General features: G+C 39.7%; 1 protein-coding gene across 1 annotated transcript in view; it reads left to right on the top strand.

Annotated features, from left to right (window-relative positions):
* Positions 1 to 23,068, top strand: part of DIS3L2 (DIS3 like 3'-5' exoribonuclease 2) — a 1,626,200-nt gene that overhangs the window by 585,776 nt on the left and 1,017,356 nt on the right. The window contains exon 8 of the mRNA XM_053711913.1: positions 7,633 to 7,837. Within this exon, the coding sequence (XP_053567888.1) occupies positions 7,633 to 7,837 (205 nt within the window). The remainder of the gene's footprint in view (positions 1 to 7,632; positions 7,838 to 23,068) is intronic.

The raw sequence follows: 23,068 nt of genomic DNA, 5'->3' as shown, positions 1-23,068 counted from the left end.
CTAGTTTTTTTGTATGCAGACCTAAAAGTTTGTTATTTATTAAAAACAACAAATATATAATTATAGTACAGTACTATCTTTCTGAAGATAATGTTCATACCAAAAGTATTAAAAATGATATAAAACGACCTTTTAGGTTGCATGTATAAGTTGTATTATGTTAATATTGCCTAAATGACATAAATCCTAACTGTTCCCCAAGCAGTTTAACTAAAGGGTTTTCTACCTTTTTTTTTTACTTTATTTAAAAAAATTAAATATATATGTGTGTGTGTATGTACGTGTGTGTGTGTGTGTGTGTATATGTATGTATATATATATATATATATATATATATATATATATATATATATGTGTGTGTGTGTGTGTATATATATATATATATATATATATATCAATGTAAATATTTGCATAGGAAATTAGCACACACACACACACACACATATATATATATATATATATATATATATATATATATATATATATATATATATATATATATATATATATATATATATATAGGGAGTGCAGAATTATTAGGCAAGTTTTATTTTTGAGGATTCATTTTATTATTGAACAACAACCATGTTCTCAATGAACCCAAAAAACTTATTAATATCAAAGCTGAATATTTTTGGAAGTAGTTTTTAGTTTGTTTTTAGTTTTAGCTATTTTAGGGGGATATCTGTGTGTGCAGGTGACTATTACTGTGCATAATTATTAGGCAACTTAACAAAAAACAAATATATACCCATTTCAATTATTTATTTTTACCAGTGAAACCAATATAACATCTCAACATTCACAAATATACATTTCTGACATTCAAAAACAAAACAAAAACAAATCAGTGACCAATATAGCCACCTTTCTTTGCAAGGACACTCAAAAGCCTGCCATCCATGGATTCTGTCAGTGTTTTGATCTGTTCACCATCAACATTGCGTGCAGCAGCAACCACAGCCTCCCAGACACTGTTCAGAGAGGTGTACTGTTTTCCCTCCTTGTAAATCTCACATTTGATGATGGACCACAGGTTCTCAATGGGGTTCAGATCAGGTGAACAAGGAGGCCATGTCATTAGATTTTCTTCTTTTATACCCTTTCTTGCCAGCCACGCTGTGGAGTACTTGGACGCGTGTGATGGAGCATTGTCCTGCATGAAAATCATGTTTTTCTTGAAGGATGCAGACTTCTTCCTGTACCACTGCTTGAAGAAGGTGTCTTCCAGAAACTGGCAGTAGGACTGGGAGTTGAGCTCAACCCGAAAAGGCCCCACAAGCTCATCTTTGATGATACCAGCCCAAACCAGTACTCCACCTCCACCTTGCTGGCGTCTGAGTCGGACTGGAGCTCTCTGCCCTTTACCAATCCAGCCACGGGCCCATCCATCTGGCCCATCAAGACTCACTCTCATTTCATCAGTCCATAAAACCTTAGAAAAATCAGTCTTGAGAATTGGTCCAGTCTTGACGTTTCAGCTTGTGTGTCTTGTTCAGTGGTGGTCGTCTTTCAGCCTTTCTTACCTTGGCCATGTCTCTGAGTATTGCACACCTTGTGCTTTTGGGCACTCCAGTGATGTTGCAGCTCTGAAATATGGCCAAACTGGTGGCAAGTGGCATCTTGGCAGCTGCACGCTTGACTTTTCTCAGTTCATGGGCAGTTATTTTGCGCCTTGGTTTTTCCACACGCTTCTTCCGACCCTGTTGACTATTTTGAATGAAACGCTTGATTGTTCGATGATCACGCTTCAGAAGCTTTGCAATTTTAAGAGTGCTGCATCCCTCTGCAAGATATCTCACTATTTTTTACTTTTCTGAGCCTGTCAAGTCCTTCTTTTGACCCATTTTGCCAAAGGAAAGGAAGTTGCCTAATAATTATGCACACCTGATATAGGGTGTTGATGTCATTAGATCACACCCCTTCTCATTACAGAGATGCACATCACCTAATATGCTTAATTGGTAGTAGGCTTTCGAGCCTATACAGCTTGGAGTAAGACAACATGCATAAAGAGGATGATGTGCTCAAAATACTCATTTGCCTAATAATTCTGCACTCCCTGTGTGTGTTTCTATGTGTTGTATTACTTTTTATTTGTAATCTCCCTTGGTTCTTGCACCCATTCCGGACTGGGGTTAACTGCCTGTGGCTCTGGTGACATCACAGCTTTTTTGGAGTGCTATTTAGCACCCAGGGCTGGATGTTACTGAGTCACAGGATGTGTACCTGATCCGGTCTTGGAGTGCAGTTCCCTTCCATGTTTTGTATTTTCTATGGGTGATTACAGCCACCTGTGCACCCCTTCTTTGTTCTCAGTGTGTTTAGCTTTGTGAGCTCGCATGATGGTGTGCCTGTGTTAGGGACTCAGGCTAAGGAAAGGACCTTGACGTGGTGCCTGAGCTTTCCCATTTGGCCAGATTCGGTGACTAACCTTTCCAGTTGTGATTTTATCTTAGCTGTGAGCTAGCTGGTGAGTGCTGGGTGTTTCTATGTGTTGTATTACTTTTTATTTGTAATCTCCCTTGGTTCTTGCACCCATTCCGGACTGGGGTTAACTGCCTGTGGCTCTGGTGACATCACAGCTTTTTTGGAGTGCTATTTAGCACCCAGGGCTGGATGTTACTGAGTCACAGGATGTGTACCTGATCCGGTCTTGGAGTGCAGTTCCCTTCCATGTTTTGTATTTTCTATGGGTGATTACAGCCACCTGTGCACCCCTTCTTTGTTCTCAGTTTGTTTAGCTTTGTGAGCTCGCATGATGGTGTGCCTGTGTTAGGGACTCAGGCTAAGGAAAGGACCTTGACGTGGTGCCTGAGCTTTCCCATTTGGCCAGATGCGGTGACTAACCTTTCCAGTTGTGATTTTATCTTAGCTGTGAGCTAGCTGATGAGTGCTGGGTGTTTCTATGTGTTGTATTACTTTTTATTTGTAATCTCCCTTGGTTCTTGCACCCATTCCGGACTGGGGTTAACTGCCTGTGGCTCTGGTGACATCACAGCTTTTTTGGAATGCTATTTAGCACCCAGGGCTGGATGTTACTGAGTCACAGGATGTGTACCTGATCCGGTCTTGGAGTGCAGTTCCCTTCCATGTTTTGTATTTTCTATGGGTGATTACAGCCACCTGTGCACCCCTTCTTTGTTCTCAGTTTGTTTAGTTTTGTGAGCTCGCATGATGGTGTGCCTGTGTTAGGGACTCAGGCTAAGGAAAGGACCTTGACGTGGTGCCTGAGCTTTCCCATTTGGCCAGATGCGGTGACTAACCTTTCCAGTTGTGATTTTATCTTAGCTGTGAGCTAGCTGGTGAGTGCTGGGTGTTTCTATGTGTTGTATTACTTTTTATTTGTAATCTCCCTTGGTTCTTGCACCCATTCCGGACTGGGGTTAACTGCCTGTGGCTCTGGTGACATCACAGCTTTTTTGGAGTGCTATTTAGCACCCAGGGCTGGATGTTACTGAGTCACAGGATGTGTACCTGATCCGGTCTTGGAGTGCAGTTCCCTTCCATGTTTTGTATTTTCTATGGGTGATTACAGCCACCTGTGCACCCCTTCTTTGTTCTCAGTTTGTTTAGCTTTGTGAGCTCGCATGATGGTGTGCCTGTGTTAGGGACTCAGGCTAAGGAAAGGACCTTGACGTGGTGCCTGAGCTTTCCCATTTGGCCAGATGCGGTGACTAACCTTTCCAGTTGTGATTTTATCTTAGCTGTGAGCTAGCTGGTGAGTGCTGGGTGTTTCTATGTGTTATATATATATATATATATATATATATATATATATATATATATATATATATATATATATATATATATATATATATATATATATATATATATATATATATATATATATATATATATATATATATATATATATATATATATATATATATATATATATACATATATATATATATATATACACACACACACACATTTCCCTTCCAGTCTTCTTGGGACAGTGATGTAAACGGTCTAAATTGTAAAATTCTGAATAAGGTGAGGCCCAATTTAACTGCCTACTCCTTAAAATTTTCATAATGAACATATGATAATTATGTAATTTGTGAAAAAGAAATTAAATAGCATTCTTCTGTTAATCTAGTCTTCCCTCCAAGGTAGGCTAAGTAACAATTTGGCTCTGCAAGATCAGTTTCTCTCCAGCTTTATTGGAAAATGTAATAATGGGTGGTGTTTGAAAAACATATTAAAAATATTAAGTGGGTAACCAGAGTCTTCATTTTTTTTTATTTTTTTATAAAAATGTAGACTCTGTTGACTTTTTACAGACTTCAATTTTAGCCTATCAGTGCTAATTCATAAATAAATCCATGGGGTGAGCACAATGTTATCTCAATGACACACATGAACTAGCAGTGACTAACTGTGAAAAACTGTTAAAGTGCACTGAGATAAAAGGCAGTTCAACGGCTTCAAATTTACCATATGAGCCTACCTAGGTTTAGCTTTCCCCTAAGAATACCAAGAGAGCAAATTTTATATAAAAGTAAATTGGAAAGTTGTTTAAAATTGCATGTCCTATTGGAATCATGAAAGTTTAGTTTTGACTGGACTGTCCCTTTAACTATCAACAAGAAAGGATAGCTTAGAAGAATGGCATGCACTAAATAACATTCTGTTGGTATTCTTTGCTTCTTTCTGTTTTTGATGCAACGTGTTAAACTTTTTTTTTTTTTTTAAATAATAGTTATAGTGTACAATACCTTCCTCATAAAAATAATAATTAATAGGCCCACAAAAGTGTCATTGTTTTCTTGCCCATACAGATAAATGTGATTTCCTGGTGTGTTAGCATGGTACTCTCCCAACTGCTATTTAAAACTTGAAAGATGTGCAGAAGCATATCCTTCTCCTAGAAGACAGCTGAGCCCTGGGAGGAATGGAGGGGTTAAGTGCCAGTTGACTTGGTTCCAGCATAGGTGTTAATTACCTCTATTCCTGAGGCTGTCAAGATTATTACTTAGAGATGTTCCATTATTTTGAAATAAAAACAATCACCACTTGGAATGTCAGAGTCCGGGCAGATTGTATGCACACGTGGCAACTAACGTGCAGCTTTTGCGTGGGTTTTGAAATCTTAAAAAGCTTGTAAATAAACAACTGTCTAACACCCATTTATTTTCCACTGCCTAAAATTAGTAGTCTGTCTTTTCTCAAGTGATAGTTGTGATTAGCGCACACCTGTCTATGTCACTTACAGTTCCTTCATATTTCTCAAGTTCCTGACCATCTCTTTCTCTCATTTTATTCTTTCAATGAGGATATTTCTTAAAAATACATAATTCAATACAAAACTGCATGTCACATCTCTTAACACCATTAATTGCATGGCCAACCTGAATACATTTTGTTACTTCGCTGTGATCAGTGTGTGTATGTATACGTATGTATATATATATATATATATATTCTCCTGGCATTGTTTGTTGAAGAAGCAGCAGCAGCAATGCACTACTGGAAGTTAGTTCAGATGACAGGAGGTACTTGTGTGCAGCCATCAATCAGCAGTAGTGCATTACTTCTTTTAAAGCAGCCTAGGTGTTTGCTTTTCAAAAAGGGATCCAGTTTGAACAAAGCAAATTAGAGAATATAAATAAATTGGAAAGTTATTCAAAATGACATGCTCTATCTGAATCATGAAACTTTAATTTTGACTTTACTGCACCTTAAATATATGGAACATGTTCACAAAGGAACAGAAAAATCGTAATGTATTTAATGCAGTTACATGATATATTGACACAAATTAAAACATAAAGGGTTGTTGTATACGTAATGAATTGATCTTTTATGGGTCTATCAAATAAGAATTTCCAGACATCATAATGTGTTTGATGATTTCCTTTTCATTTGGCTGCTTATTTTATCTCGAGTGCTGATCTGTGAAAATGGCTGTTTTTACCACGTTTGCACAATCTGGAAGTAATGGTGACATATCTCAGATTACCTATTTAAAAACAAAACAAAAAATAAATGTGCTTCATGCATTGGAGTACAGTTGGCGATGAAAACAGCAAACGTTAGCAAAGCTAAGAATTATTTTGAATGACAAATTCTAAATGATTGGAATACAGAATACATGTTGTAACTGAGTATTTTATCATAGGAGATAGGCTGATATTATTATTATTATTATCATCATTTTTATTTGTAATATGCCTATGGATTCCCATAAGAAGAAATAACAGAAAAGGCAGACGGGGATGGGAGGATTACAGGACATTGCTTCCTAGAAAATTAACGTTCTAAGTGGTACAACTTAATTTGACTAAATCCTTTTTAAGAATCACTTGAGAGTGGGCTACTGTGTTACATTGGCATTCTGTTTTAACACTTGTGGGAATCATTTTTTTTATATAGTACAGAAATGGCTAGTTTTAAGGCTATAGTTAAATAATATTATGGTATATACTTTTTGGTTTTAGTTCACAGCCTTTCTAAAATGTGCTCTGGCCTCATGTGAAATGGTAGAATGCTAGTGTGTGACAGTCTAGCACTACACTACCTCTTAATTATAAATTAATGCCATCATGTTGTGAGGCTTTTGTAATTACTTTTCTTTGTGTTCCTGTGAAGCAATGAAAACATAAAAATAAATAAATTACTGCTTATCCTTTACTGAGGAATGAAACACTATGAGAAATCATTTGGCAAAGCATTGTTTGCATCAAAAATTGGAACCTAAATGCATTACATTAGATTTGCTACTGGTCACATATATCTGTTTTGACACAAATAATGACATCATATATTTTACATAGAAAGCATGGGATTTTTAAGCTTGCAAATATGTGTGTGTATGTATTTATGTATGTATGTATGTATGTATGTAATTATATGTATATACACTTGTTCCCATACCTTCGCCAATCTGTCCCATTTTTTAGATGCAAATATTCCAAAATCCAAACCTTTTCCGGCCCTAGTCGGTTTGGCTAAAGAGTTTTCTTCCTGCAAACATGTTTGTATATGTGAGAAAAAAAAATGGAGGCCATAGAATTAGTTCTTGGGATAAACTCTTATGGTAACTTAAAGGGATGTTATACATTAGATTTTTTTTTTTTGCATAAATGTTTGGTAGATGATCCATTTATATAGCCCATACAGTTTAAAAAAAAAAAAAAAAAAAGTGTAATTTTGCTTATTTTTAAATAACATTGCCCTGATTTTCAGACTCCTAACCAAGCTCCAAAGTTTTAGGAGAATACTGATGTATAACTACTTTAGCTTGCTCCTGTTTTTGTAAAGAGTCTTTTCATATGCAGAGGAAGGGGGGAGTGCCTGCTTTCACTGGGTGTTCCAGTCAACCTAATCAAAAGTGCTAAACTGGGAGCTTCTAAGTAAGTTTGTAATTGGTTTTAGACTGGACGTTTAGATCAGTATCTGTGCATATTATTCTTTGTAGTAGTGTCTATTACATGCAGCTAAATGAAAATGAGTGTATACTGTCCATTTAACCTTGCGCTTTTATGTAGATTGTGCTTTTCCTCTTATAACCTCTGTTTAAACATTTGTAATTACACTGATTAATACCTTTTAATTTAGTTAAGGCATGCAAAGCACATTGTATCATTTTTTGTAAATTAAAGCCTCTTCCTTTCTCTTTGTTAGGTAATTAAGTCGGATGCTAGCGACAGTGATGGGGTGGCTGTGAGATGTCAACCACAACAATCTCCATCTCTGCAATGTGGGAATGATGAAGCTGGAAGCCCAGACGTCATTATAGAGGCGCAGTATGACTCTGGCACAGAGGAAGGAAATGCCAGTTCATTGGCTGACTGCGTTCAAAACCGGAATCTTACAAGCAGTAGCAAAGGTATTATCAGATTAGTTATTTTTACAACACAGAACCATTAATTTAGACAAGCACATTTAAATGGCAATTAAAGTCGTTTTGGAGTTTATTTAAAAATGGAATAAAAAAAAGTGTTTAAAACCAAAGTTAAATACTGTTTTCCTCTCTTCTAGAGAATTGAAGGGAGAGAGGTGACATAACAGAAACGTTCATATCTATTAAGGGATTTAATAAAGCTGAGGCTTTTCAGTATTTTTCACAAAAAGGCTAACCGCAAAACAAAGGGTCATAATTTCTCACTGAAGGGTAGCAGGTTCAGGAGTAATTTTCACAAGCACTTCACTGAAAGATTAGTGGTTTCATGGTAAACTTCCATTAGAGGTGGTTAAAGCAAACACTGTGTGTGTGTGTGTGTGTGTGTGTGTGTGGGGGGGGGTGTTCTAATTAAGCATACAATTTTATAGGAAATATCAGTATACTTGCTGGTCCTTTTGGTTCTTATCTGCTATTATAATCTTTCTTTCATACTGGTGGTAGGAGTCCACGATCCATTACACCTGGGAGTTACTTTTCCCAACAACTAGGGTGAGGCAGGTACCTCAGTCTTGTTTTTGCCTCTGCTGGAAAAGGTTGCAGAATGAAGATGTTAATTTGACTCTTCAATGAGAGTGGTTCTCAGACTGAGTTGAGGCCCATTTCCCCTCAGAGTACAGTGATTGTTGGAGAGATGTATTTGGAGTATTGGTAGTGGCATATATTTCACCTATTGCGATTTGGTCACAAGCCTTTGCCTCTTCTTTTTGGTTTGTCAAAATACTCCTATTCCAGATCTTCTGCTGTTATGTTTCAGCACTGGTTGTGGCTTTCCTACTGGTTTCCTCCAGTAGTGTGGGGTGCCTCTCTAATTTAATTTTTATTGCGTTATTTTTATCACCCGCGTTTTTTGTTGTTGTTTATATTTTTTTTTTATGCTTACTGGCGTTTTTACGCTGGTATATTTTTAAAATGTATGCCCAATTTTTTCATGTGCATATCAATTGATGGGCGTTAACGCACTACGGGTTGCAGGCCTGTGTGTATTGACGCAATGGCTTATGTTTTTTGGCTCGCGTTTTCCTGAAGCTGCATCTCTGCCTATTGTATTTTAAAAAATTTTTTATTTCTTCTGTTATGTGTGATCAGTCCACGGGTCATCATTACTTCTGGGATATTATCTGCTCCCCTACAGGAAGTGCAAGAGGATTCACCCAGCAGAGTTGCTATATAGCTCCTCCCCTCTACGTCACCTCCAGTCATTCTCTTGCACCCAAAGACTAGATAGGAGGTGTGAGAGGACTATGGTGATTATACTTAGTTTTTAGAACTTCAATCAAAAGTTTGTTATTTTACAATAGCACCGGAGCGTGTTATTACCTCTCTGGCAGAGTTTGAAGAAGAATCTACCAGAGTTTTTCTTATGATTTTAACCGGAGTAGTTAAGATCATATTGCTGTTTCTCGGCCATCTGAGGGAGGTAAAAGCTTCAGATCAGGGGACAGCGGGCAGTTGAATCTGCATTGAGGTATGTAGCAGTTTTTATTTTCTGAATGGAATTGATGAAAAAATCCTGCCATACCGTTATAATGAACATGTATGTATACTCTACACTTTAGTATTCTGGGGATGGTATTTCACCGGAATTACTCTGTAAAAGTACATTAAACCTTTTATTAGGTATTTTTCATGTTAAACGTTTTTGCTGGAATGTAGAATCGTTTGCATTAATGAGGTACTGAGTGAATAAGTATTTGGGCATTATTTTTCCACTTGGCAGTTTGCTTGTGTTAATTATGACAGTTTCGTTTCTCTCTCACTGCGGTGTGTGAGAGGGAGGGGCCGTTTTTGGCGCTCTTTGCTACGCATCAAAAATTTCCAGTCAGTTTTTCTGCATGATCCGGTTCATCTCTAACAGAACTCAGGGGTCTTCAAACTTCTTTGAAGGGAGGTAGATTCTCTCAGCAGAGCTGTGAGACTTATATAGTGACTGTGATTTAAAACGTTGCTCTGTAATTTTTATGTTTAAAATTTAATTAGTGTTATTTTACTAATGGGAACAAACCTTTGCTAAAAAGTTGTGTTGTTTGTTAAGAGTGATGCTATAACTGTTTTTTTTTTCAGTTCATTTTTTCAACTGTCATTTAATCGTTTAGTGCTTCTTGAGGCACAGTACGTTTTTATTAAATAAAATTGTAACCGAGTTGCATGTTTATTGCTAGTGTGTTAAACATGTCTGATTCAGAGGAAGATACCTGTGTCATTTGTTCCAATGCCAAGGTGGAGCCCAATAGAAATTTATGTACTAACTGTATTGATGCTACCTTAAATAAAAGCCAATCTGTACAAATTGAACAAATTTCACCAAACAGCGAGGGGAGAGTTATGCCGACTAACTCGCCTCACGTGTCAGTACCTGCATCTCCCGCCCGGGAGGTGCGTGATATTATGGCGCCTAGTACATCTGGGCAGCCATTACAGATAACATTACAAGATATGGCTACTGTTATGACTGAAGTTTTGGCTAAATTACCAGAACTAAGAGGCAAGCGTGATCACTCTGGGGTGAGAACAGAGTGCGCTGATAATTCTAGGGCCATGTCTGATACTGCGTCACAGCTTGCAGAGCATGAGGACGGAGAGCTTCATTCTGTAGGTGACGGTTCTGATCCAAACAGATTGGATTCAGATATTTCAAATTTTAAATTTAAATTGGAAAACCTCCGTGTATTACTAGGGGAGGTCTTAGCAGCTCTCAACGATTGTAACGCTGTTGCAATACCAGAGAAAATGTGTAGGTTGGATAAATACTTTGCGGTACCGGCGAGTACTGACGTTTTTCCTATACCTAAGAGATTAACTGAAATTGTTACTAAGGAGTGGGATAGACCCGGTGTGCCGTTCTCACCCCCTCCAATATTTAGAAAGATGTTTCCAATAGACGCCACCACTCGGGACTTATGGCAAACGGTCCCTAAGGTGGAGGGAGCAGTTTCTACTTTAGCTAAGCGTACCACTATCCCGGTGGAGGATAGCTGTGCTTTTTCAGATCCTATGGATAAAAAATTAGAGGGTTACCTTAAGAAAATGTTTGTTCAACAAGGTTTTATATTACAACCCCTTGCATGCATCGCGCCGATCACGGCTGCGGCAGCATTTTGGATTGAGTCTCTGGAAGAGAACCTTAGTTCAGCTACGCTGGACGACATTACGGACAGGCTTAGAGTCCTTAAACTAGCTAATTCTTTCATTTCGGAGGCCGTAGTACATTTAACCAAACTTACGGCTAAGAATTCAGGATTCGCCATTCAGGCACGCAGGGCGCTGTGGCTAAAATCCTGGTCGGCTGATGTAACTTCTAAGTCCAAATTACTTAATATACCTTTCAAGGGGCAAACTTTATTTGGGCCCGGTTTGAAAGAAATTATTGCTGACATTACAGGAGGTAAGGGCCACGCTCTACCTCAAGACAAAGCCAAAGCTAAGGCTAGACAGTCTAATTTTCGTCCCTTTCGGAATTTCAAAGCAGGAGCAGCGCCAACTTCCACTGCACCAAAACAGGGAGGAGCTGTTGCTCGTTACAGACAAGGCTGGAAGCCTAACCAGTCCTGGAACAAGGGCAAGCAGGCCAGTAAACCTGCTGCCCCAAAGACAGCATGAACCGAGGGCCCCCGATCCGGGACCGGATCTAGTGGGGGGCAGACTCTCTCTCTTCGCCCAGGCTTGGGCAAGAGATGTCCAGGATCCCTGGGCGCTAGAGATCATATCTCAGGGATACCTTCTAGACTTCAAATTCTCTCCCCCAAGAGGGAGATTTCATCTGTCAAGGTTGTCAACAAACCAAATAAAGAAGGACGCGTTTCTACGCTGTGTACAAGATCTATTATTAATGGGAGTGATCCATCCGGTTCCGCGGTCGGAACAAGGACAAGGGTTTTACTCAAACCTGTTTGTGGTTCCCAAAAAAGAGGGAACTTTCAGGCCAATCTTGGATTTAAAGATCCTAAACAAATTCCTAAGAGTTCCATCGTTCAAAATGGAAACTATTCGGACAATCTTACCCATGATCCAAGAGGGTCAGTACATGACCACAGTGGATTTAAAGGATGCTTACCTTCACATACCGATTCACAAGGATCATTACCGGTATCTAAGGTTTGCCTTCTTAAACAGGCATTACCAGTTTGTAGCCCTTCCATTCGGATTGGCTACGGCTCCAAGAATCTTTACAAAGGTTCTGGGTGCCCTTCTGGCGGTACTAAGACCGCGAGGAATTTCGGTAGCTCCGTACCTAGACGACATTCTGATACAAGCTTCAAGCTTTCAAACTGCCAAGTCTCATACAGAGTTAGTTCTGGCATTTCTAAGGTCGCATGGATGGAAAGTGAACGAAAAGAAGAGTTCTCTCTTTCCTCTCACAAGAGTTCCATTCTTGGGGACTCTTATAGATTCTGTAGAAATGAAGATTTATCTGACAGAAGACAGATTAACAAAGCTTCTAAATGCATGCCGTGTCCTTCATTCCATTCAACTCCCGTCAGTAGCTCAATGCATGGAGGTGATCGGCTTAATGGTAGCAGCAATGGACATAGTTCCCTTTGCACGCCTACATCTCAGACCGCTGCAATTGTGCATGCTGAGTCAGTGGAATGGGGATTACTCAGATTTGTCCCCCACTCTGAATCTGGATCAAGAGACCAGAAACTCTCTTCTATGGTGGCTTTCTCGGCCACATCTGTCCAGGGGGATGCCGTTCAGCAGGCCGGACTGGACAATTGTAACAACAGACGCCAGCCTTCTAGGTTGGGGCGCTGTCTGGAATTCTCTGAAGGCTCAGGGACAATGGAGTCAGGAGGAAAGTCTCCTGCCAATAAACATTCTGGAATTGAGAGCAGTTCTCAATGCCCTTCTAGCTTGGCCCCAGTTAAAGACTCGGGGGTTCATCAGGTTTCAGTCGGACAACATCACGACTGTAGCTTACATCAACCATCAAGGAGGGACAAGAAGCTCCCTAGCAATGATAGAAGTATCAAAGATAATTCGCTGGGCAGAGTCTCACTCTTGCCACCTGTCAGCAATCCACATCCCGGGAGTGGAGAACTGGGAGGCGGATTTCTTGAGTCGCCAGACTCTTCATCCGGGGGAGTGGGAACTTCATCCGGAGGTCTTTGCCCAAATACTTCAACGTTGGGGCAAACCAGAGATAGATCTCATGGCGTCTCGCCAGAACGCCAAACTTCCTCGCTACGGATCCAGATCCAGGGATCCGGGAGCGGTTCTGATAGATGCTTTGACAGCACCTTGGAATTTCAGGATGGCTTATGTGTTTCCACCCTTCCCACTGCTTCCTCGATTGATTGCCAAAATCAAACAGGAGAGAGCATCAGTGATTCTAATAGCGCCTGCATGGCCGCGCAGGACTTGGTATGCAGATCTAGTGGACATGTCATCCTGTCCGCCTTGGTCTCTACCTCTAAGACAGGACCTTCTGATTCAGGGTCCATTCAAACATCAAAGTCTAACTTCTCTGAAGCTGACTGCTTGGAAATTGAACGCTTGATTTTATCAAAACGTGGTTTTTCTGAGTCGGTTATTGATACCCTGATACAGGCTAGGAAGCCTGTTACCAGAAAGATTTACCATAAAATATGGCGTAAATACCTATACTGGTGTGAATCCAAAGATTACTCCTGGAGTAAGGTTAGGATTCCTAGGATATTGTCTTTTCTACAAGAAGGTTTAGAAAAGGGTTTATCGGCTAGCTCATTAAAGGGACAGATCTCAGCTCTGTCCATCTTGTTACACAGGCGTCTGTCAGAAAATTCAGACATCCAGGCCTTTTGTCAGGCTTTAACTAGGATCAAGCCTGTGTTTAAAACTGTTGCTCCACCATGGAGTTTAAACTTAGTTCTTAACGTTTTACAGGGTGTTCCGTTTGAACCCCTTCATTCCATTGATATAAAATTGTTATCTTGGAAAGTTCTATTTTTAATGGCTATTTCCTCGGCTCGAAGAGTCTCTGAGTTATCAGCCCTACATTGTGATTCTCCTTATCTGATCTTTCACTCAGACAAGGTAGTTCTGCGTACTAAGCCTGGGTTCTTACCTAAGGTAGTCACTAACAGGAATATCAATCAAGAGATTGTTGTTCCATCCTTGTGTCCAAATCCTTCTTCAAAGAAGGAACGTCTTCTACACAATCTGGATGTAGTTCGTGCCCTCAAGTTCTACTTGCAGGCAACTAAAGATTTTCGCCAAACTTCTTCCCTGTTTGTCGTTTATTCTGGACAGAGGAGAGGTCAAAAAGCTTCTGCTACCTCTCTCTCTTTTTGGCTTCGTAGCATAATACGTTTAGCCTATGAGACTGCTGGACAGCAGCCTCCTGAAAGAATTACAGCTCATTCCACTAGAGCTGTGGCTTCCACTTGGGCCTTTAAGAATGAGGCCTCTGTTGAACAGATTTGCAAGGCTGCAACTTGGTCTTCGCTTCATACTTTTTCCAAATTTTACAAATTTGACACTTTTGCTTCTTCGGAGGCTATTTTTGGGAGAAAGGTTCTTCAGGCAGTGGTTCCTTCTGTATAATGAGCCTGCCTATCCCTCCCGTCATCCGTGTACTTTTGCTTTGGTATTGGTATCCCAGAAGTAATGATGACCCGTGGACTGATCACACATAACAGAAGAAAACATAATTTATGCTTACCTGATAAATTCCTTTCTTCTGTTGTGTGATCAGTCCACGGCCCGCCCTGTTTTTTAAGGCAGGTACATATTTTTTAAATTATAATTCAGTCACCACTACACCCTTGGTTTCTCCTTTCTCGTTGGTCTTTGGTCGAATGACTGGAGGTGACGTAGAGGGGAGGAGCTATATAGCAACTCTGCTGGGTGAATCCTCTTGCACTTCCTGTAGGGGAGCAGATAATATCCCAGAAGTAATGATGACCCGTGGACTGATCACACAACAGAAGAAAGGAATTTATCAGGTAAGCATAAATTATGTTTTTTTTTATGGGGGATTTTACCATCTTAGCTGTATGCTTGTTGTTTGATGCATGTAACTTCTGTTTTAGTTCTCTGCAGTTATGGAGCCTACTGATTCTGTCCTTAAATCAACCTTAGAAGCGGTTACCTGAACACATTCCTACCAGTGTTAAAAGTTTGTATTGTAATCAGGCTGAGGTTTCTCCTCTGGATAATTTATGCAATAACTGTATTAATATTTGAATGCATTCAGACCAATCTGGTACTGCTTTTGCTTCAAAAGGTTTTACTTCTCCTGTTTCTACCTTACATTAGAATCCTACTACTTTCGGCCCTGGAGTCAATGATTTTATACGATCCACTGTCTGAAATATTGGCTGTCATGCCTCCAAGTAAGTGTAAAAGGTCAGTTCAGAATTTACTTTCTACTAGTTCTCAGCCTGAGGCTTATATTTCTAGTCATGAACCCGCCTATCTTCAGAGGTGGAGATTTTTTTCAGATCTTGGAGAATCCTCAGCTCATTTAAAATTAAGCATATCCATTCTCCTTTGAAAGAAGTTTTGATAAAGTTCCTAAAGTTGATGGGGATAAGCCTGTTAATAATTTAAATACAGTTTTTAAGCCTATGGCTAAATCAGCAGATATGTTTTTCTATCCCTGATGTAGTCTTTAAGATTACTTCCAGAGCTTGGGATAAGCCAGGTACAATTTTTTTTTTTTTATATATTTTATTAGATTTTCAGAATAAGTAACATTGTACCCATCTGTTCGCAACACAGTATATGGACCTACAAACAGAGTAAAACCAAAGAAAATAGATATGCAAAAGATATCAGAACACCGCCCATATCACACATTTTACAGTATAACATTCTGACTAACGTAGATAATTGTTCCATGGGGGAGTAAATGGGAAGCGGGGCAGTATATGGGTAAAGGGGAAGCCCAATAAGAATCTTCTGATAATCCAGGCAGAGAACACAGAAGGAGACATAAGTGGATGACAATGTACTCTGGGCAGAAGGGGACAGGGGAAGGCCAGGGGTACCCCTCCAAACAGACGGAAAATGGGGAGCTCTATGTGTCTATATTTGGAAACCATTGTGTATCATACTTTTAATTTCCAATCAGCCCAAATCATTTCAAAAAGATCTATTTTTCTAGTGGAGAAAAAAGATATTCCTCTCCATGGAATATAAATAAGCCATGAGCTTTGGTTATGTCGGACCATGGCGGGGGTATTGTTGCCTTCCAGGATCTGGCTATTGTAAGTTTAACCACTGAGATCAAATACCCAAATATCCTTGGTACTTGGGCAACCTGCAGGTACCTATGTGTAATAGGGCTGCTTCCAGGGTTCTAGGTAACACTATCCCCAATTCAGCTAAAAGGGAGAAGCATGCGCTCCAAAGTGGCTTAATCTTGGGGCAACTCCACCAAATATGGGTCATGTCACCAATCTGACCACAATTCCTCCAACATAAGGGTGTGGATGAAGGGAATATTTTGGCTAATCTAGTTGGGACGTAATACCAATGAGTGAGAATTTTAAAGTACGTCTCATAAATGGTGATACAATGTAGGGCTTGTTTCTTCTGTTAAGTGTGATCAGTCCACGGGTCATCATTACTTCTGGGATATTACTCCTCCCCAACAGGAAGTGCAAGAGGATTCACCCAGCAGAGCTGCATATAGCTCCTCCCCTCTACGTCACTCCCAGTCATTCTCTTGCACCCAACGACTAGATAGGATGTGTGAGAGGACTATGGTGATTTTATTTAGTTTTATTTCTTCAATCAAAAGTTTGTTATTTTTAATAGCACCGGAGTGTGTTATTCCTTCTCTGGTAGAGTTTGAAGAAGAATCTACCAGAGTTTTTTCTATGATTTTAGCCGGAGTAGTTAAGATCATATTGCTGTTTCTCGGCCATCTGAGGAGAGGTAAACTTCAGATCAGGGGACAGCGGGCAGATTAATCTGCAAAGAGGTATGTAGCAGCTTTTATTTTCTGACAATGGAATTGATGAGAAAATCCTGCCATACCAATATAATATCATGTATGTATATTTTACATTTGAGTATTCTGGGGAATGGTACTTCACTGGAATTACACTGTGTATATAAGACTTTAGCCTATTTGCAAGCAACAGGCTTTTTAATAACTCTTAATTTATGTTAAACGTTTTTGCTGGAATGTAAAATCGTTTTCATTTTCTGAGGTACTGGGTGAATAAAATGTTTGGGCACTATTTTTCCACTTGGCAGTTGCTTGATCTAATTCTGACAGTTTACTGATCTCTCTCACTGTTGTGTGTGAGGGGGAGGGGCCTTTTTTTGGCGCTTTTGCTACGCATCAAAAATTTCAGTCAGAAGCTCATTGTTTTTTCCTGCATTCCGGTTCATCTTACAGAACTCAGGGGTCTTCAAAGCTTGTTTGAGGGAAGTAATCTTCACAACAGAGCTGTGAGATTGTAGTTGACTGTGATTAAAAAAAAAATAAAAAAAAAAAATTGTGTTTAAAACTGTTGCTCCGCCATGGAGCTTAAACCTTGTTCTTAACGTTTTACAGGGCGTTCCGTTTGAACCCCTTCATTCCATTGATATAAAGTTGTTATCTTGGAAAGTTCTATTTTTAATGGCTATTTCCTCGGCTCGAAGAGTCTCTGAGTTATCAGCCTTACATTGTGATTCTCCTTATTTGATTTTTCATTCGGATAAGGTAGTTCTGCGTACTAAACCTGGGTTCTTACCTAAGGTAGTCACTAACAGGAATATCAATCAAGAGATTGTTGTTCCTTTGTGTCCAAATCCTTCTTCGAAGAAGGAACGTCTACTGCACAATCTGGACGTAGTTCGTGCCCTAAAATTTTACTTACAGGCAACTAAGGAATTTCGACAAACGTCTTCTCTGTTTGTCGTTTACTCTGGTCAGAGGAGAGGTCAAAAGGCTTCTGCTACCTCTCTTTCCTTTTGGCTTCGTAGCATAATACGTTTAGCTTATGAGACTGCTAAACAGCAGCCTCCTGAAAGAATTACAGCTCATTCTACTAGAGCTGTGGCTTCCACTTGGGCCTTCAAGAATGAGGCCTCTGTTGAACAGATTTGCAAGGCTGCAACTTGGTCTTCGCTTCATACTTTTTCCAAATTTTACAAATTTGACACTTTTGCTTCCTCGGAGGCTATTTTTGGGAGAAAGGTTCTTCAGGCAGTGGTTCCTTCTGTATAAAGAGCCTGCCTATCCCTCCAGTCATCCGTGTAGTTTTGCTTTGGTATTGGTATCCCAGAAGTAATGATGACCCGTGGACTGATCACACTACAGAAGAAAGGAATTTATCAGGTAAGCATAAATTATGTTTTTGTGAGTGTGAACGTACTCTGCCAATCTTCCTTGGAAATGGATATATTACGTTTTTGTTCCCATTTTAAATATGAGAGGCTTTATCTTCTGGTACGGCGCCATTAAGCTATAGTGGGTAGACATAGGTGTCCCCTGTTTCCAACTAGTTTCCCACAGTGTGAGTTGCCAGTTTAAAGAGGGACGAAACCCCCAGCTTGAAAGTAAGCTTATTACTCTGGTGTGTTCAAAGGATAAGTAGGGTGGGATTTGAGCGGTAGTGCTGAGCTGATCTAAAGTGATGTTGTGTTGAAGACCACATGTCCGCTACTCTCACCACACCCAGTCTTGTCCACGTATTTGCATGCGAGTCAGGTAGTCCCGTCAAGAGTCCAGACATAGAGGTGATGGGGGAGGGGTGGGGCGCTATGTGTTTATAGTGCCTAAGGTGTTCCCAGATGACCAGGCATTCTTTGATTATAGAATTATCTATTGCTAAGGTCCGTCTGCAGTGTGGAGGGGTCCATATGAGGTCTTCCATTAGGACATGATGGGGGAGCGAAGCTTGTTCCAAAGACCTCCACTTACTATTGGAGTCCTTGACCCCTCCATTGTGAAATGTGTAAGCATCACCGCCTCAAAATATCTAGTTATGGATGGGGAGGCCCGCCCCCCATGTTCTCTTGGATATTGAAGGGTCTTGTGCTCTATTCTAGGGGGCTTGCCCTGCCATATATATCTAGTAGTTTCGCTTTGGAATTGGAGTATGAGGTGTTTAGGTATCCGGATCGGGAGACACCGAAATAGATAGGTTAGCTTTGGGAGGAAGCTCATCTTGATTGCAGTCACTCTACCCCTAGCCAAGAGATCGATTTGTAGTTCCAGTTATGTTTTAGGGATCTAAGTTGTGATAGGAGAGGTTGGTAATTAACTTTAACTACATTTGAAATATTGTGTGAAGGCTTAACCCCTAAGTGTGTGATATGAGAGGACCTTATGACAAACTTATATGTATCTTGGATATGTGTGGCTACTTCATCAGGGAAACCCTGCAGAAAGACCTCAGTTTAATGCTGGTTGAGCTTAAAATGGGACATGCTACCAAACCTCTCCAGGAGTCTGGGTATGGTTTGTAGTGGTTTAGAGAAGAATACTGTGGTGTCGTCAGCAAATAGTGCCACCTTATGGGTCGTTCCATGGATAGTTACTCCCTCGAGTGCATTATCTTTTCTAATTTGGGCAGGTACTCCTTTTAATTCTTCTGCAGGGTCTAAGAAAATGTATTTGTTACTGGCTTCTAATATGGAGTAGATAGGGCTGTTTTTACTCTGCCTAAACGTACTGCTATTCCTTTGGAAGATATGTTTTCCTTTAAAGACCCTTTAGTTAGTCCTTCCATAGGAGGGTTTTTCAGCAGACAGGTTACTTTTTTTTTTTAGACCAGAAGTTTATATTGCTGATATGGCTCCTGCGGCTGTTGTTTCTTCCTTTTGGTTAAACAGTCTTTCTGAGCAGTTTTGTGATGATTCTGCTAATAAAGATTTTTTTAAACCTTTTGGAGCTGCTCAAATGTGCTAATGCTTTCATTTGGGATGCTGTTTTTTGCAGTTTATTCTAGAAGGGCTTTATAGTTAAAGTCTTGGTCAGCTGATATGTTTTCGAAATCCAGTCTTTATTTGGTTTTGGTTTAGGTTCTCTTGTGTCTACTGCGACTTGAGGTAAAGTCTTCCGCAGAACAAAAAGTCCAAGGGTAAATTGAAAGCTACTTATAATTTTTTTCCGTTTTGTCAGTACAGGGCTTAGAAATCAGATTCTTCCTCTCAGAAGCAAGGATCCTCTGGTTCTGCCTGGAAACCAAGTTGTAATTGGAACATGTCTAAGCAGTCCAAATCTAATCCATGATCCAAGTCTGCATGAAGGTCTGGCCCCCGCTACAGAGGCTCTGGTTGGGCAGGTTGCACCTTTTTTTTTAGGAGGCTTCGTTTCAGTCTGTTCAGGATTCCAGGGTGCGAAATATAGTCTCTCAATGTTATTGAATTAGATTCAGAATAAGGCCTCCCAGGGGAAGTTGTTTTCTGTTTATGTTTTAATAAATCATGTGAAGGCTCTTGCATTTTTCCAGTCAGTTTCGTATGCAGAATCTATGGTAGTGATCCGTTGTTGGAAAAGGGAATAGGTTTTATTCCAACCTCTTCACTTTTCCAAAAACCAGTTCTGGATCTAAAAGTTCTGAACAAATTTGTCAGAGTTCCTACTTTCAAAATTTTAACTACTCTGACTATTTTACCTTTTGTTCCGCAACATCACTTAATGTCCACAATAGATTTAAAAGATGCATACCTTCTTTTCTATACACAGGTGTGAGATCATCAGTTCCTAAGGTTTGCTTTTCTAGACGAGCATTTTCAGTTTTTTGCTTTTCCATTTGGTCTTGCTACAGTTCCCATATTCTCCAAGGTTCTGGTTACCCTTTTGTCTATGATCAGAGCTCAGGGTATTTTTTTTTTTTTTTTTTTACCTCGACGATACATTGGTTCAAGCTCCATCTTTTCATTTAGCAAAATCTCTCACCAGCAGACTCTTGATCCTTCAACAGCATGGTTGGAAAATCAATTTTCCAAAGAATTCATTGGTTCCCCAGATAAAGGTTACTTTTCTGGGGGTTAAATAGATTCCGTTTCCATGAGACTATCCCTTTCGGATTTAAAGAGAAAAAAGTTAGTGTCTGCCTGCCTAAATATTCTTTCTTTTCCCTCGTTTGCTTGCATGGAGGTGTTAGGTCTCATGATTGCAGCATTGGATGCTATTCCATTTGCTCATTTTCACAAGGCCTCTTCAGCTTTGTTTGCTTTGGCAGTGGTGCAGGGATCATACTAAGCTATCTCAGAGAATACACATAGACTTAAGATCAAGCAAATCTTTGTGGCCTAATTGTCAGCTTACTATGCAGGGTGCTTTGCATCACTACAGATGCAAGTATTTCAGGTTGGGTGGCCGTCTGGGGGTCTCAGAGAGCAGAAGACCATTGTTATCTGCTGTTCATATTCCTTGAGTGGACAACTGGGAAGCAGATTTTCTCAGTCTTCAGTCCAGGGTAGTGGTCTCTTCATCTGGATATGTTCAGTCAGATAGTAGATCTATGGGTTCGCCCATAGATAGACCTGAAGGTCTCTCAGTTGAATTACAAACTTCTCACGTACTGTGCGTCGTCCAGGGATCCTCAAACAGTGTTTGTTGATGCTCTGGAAGTTCCTTGGTCTGTTCGACAAGCTTATGTTTTTCCACAGATGTTACTTCTTCCCAGGGTGATTGCCAAAATCAGAAAAGGGGCATCAGTAATTCAGATTGCTCCAGCTTGGTCTCACAGGTTTTGATATGCAGATGTGGTACAGATGTCCAGTCGCCCTCCTTGGCCTCTGTTTTTCAAATCCTAGGAATGAGCAGTAATTCTGATTGCCCCAGTTTGATCATGCGGTATTGGTCATGGAGAGTTAAATTGCTTGTTCTGTCTTCCTATTGGTCTTTACCACTAATTTAAATTTGCTTTAATCTCAGACTTTTGATTCATATACTATTTTTAGACAAAATAGTAGAGATTTTTGTTCAGGCACAGCAGTCTGTAACCAAGATTAGTCAGAATTTCTTCTTTTCTTACAAAATGTTTTAGTTGTGGACTTATGTGTAAGTTTATCATTAGGTATCTGACATTCAGATCCTTGTTCTAGATATAGTCAAAGGAATAGTAAAGATAGTCTCAAAGGAATATCTAAGAGGAAGCGTGTGTAATAAAAGTGAAATACGGTGATATTTACAAAAAAAGTGATAAAATTAATGTGTATATATAAATTAATAGTGGTTCGCAATGAACTCTCAAAATTGTAACCAAATGGTCAAAGCAATTAATAATATGCTAAGAACAAAGTATGATAAATAAATTACGTTTAAGCAGCAGTCGGTTCGCTGTGGGTCTCTGTGTTTAACCCAGCAAATCTGGACTCAGATCGTCAAACAGCCACCTTCCAGATGACTCAGAGGATGAAGGTATATACCTCGACAGGAAAATAGCGTGTCCAGCTGAATCAAAACAGTGTGTGGGTGTCTCTCAAACACAGGGATCAACAATCAGCTGCAGGCTAACCATTGAAAGGGCTGCTGTGAAAGTTCCAATATGTGAAACAATGTAAGATAAGCCACAAAACCGGGTTGTGGTAAAAAAATTTATTTTATTGCAACGCGTTTCTCTGTCAACACAGGACCGTTTCATCAGGCATCTTAGTCAAAGGAAGTCTAACTAGACATTTTATCTTCCATACAACCTTAGTGGTTTAAGAGTTTTTCAAACTGTTCCTTTTAAACCTATGAATGGCTTAAACATTCTTCTTATTTTAAAAATGTGGCTTGTTTTCCTTTCTTTCCTAAGATATGGTGAGTCCACGGCTTCATCACTTACTGTTGGGAATACCACTCCTGGCCAGCAGGAGGAGGCAAAAGAGCACCACAGCCAAGCTGTTAAGTATCACTCCCCCTCCCACAACCCCCAGTCATTCTCTTTGCCTTGGGTGCAAGGAGGAGGTGAAGTGTGTCTGAAGAAGATTGGAATGCATAGAAAGAACTGTTTGCAGAATAATGCAAGTGAAGTCTGTGTTGTGTGATTATTTTATTAGGTTTATAATGCTGTTTAGCATTTAAAGTCTTCATTTCAAAACTTTAAAATAATGTATTAGGTTTTACTTATGACAATTTTGAGAGGGGCCTGGAACCTAACTCCCTCACTTCCCATTGACTTACATTATAAATTGGGTTTCAATTTACAACGGTTTCCATTTGGAACCTAACCCCGGCCTAAACTTAGGGCTACCTGTATATGTGTGTGTGTGTATATGTGTATATATACGTGTGTA

This window comes from Bombina bombina, chromosome 4 (genome assembly GCF_027579735.1).
Source record: "Bombina bombina isolate aBomBom1 chromosome 4, aBomBom1.pri, whole genome shotgun sequence".
NCBI classification, from domain to species: domain Eukaryota; kingdom Metazoa; phylum Chordata; class Amphibia; order Anura; family Bombinatoridae; genus Bombina; species Bombina bombina.
Note: the sequence above shows the minus strand (reverse complement) of the source record. Positions and strands in the feature narration are given on the sequence as shown.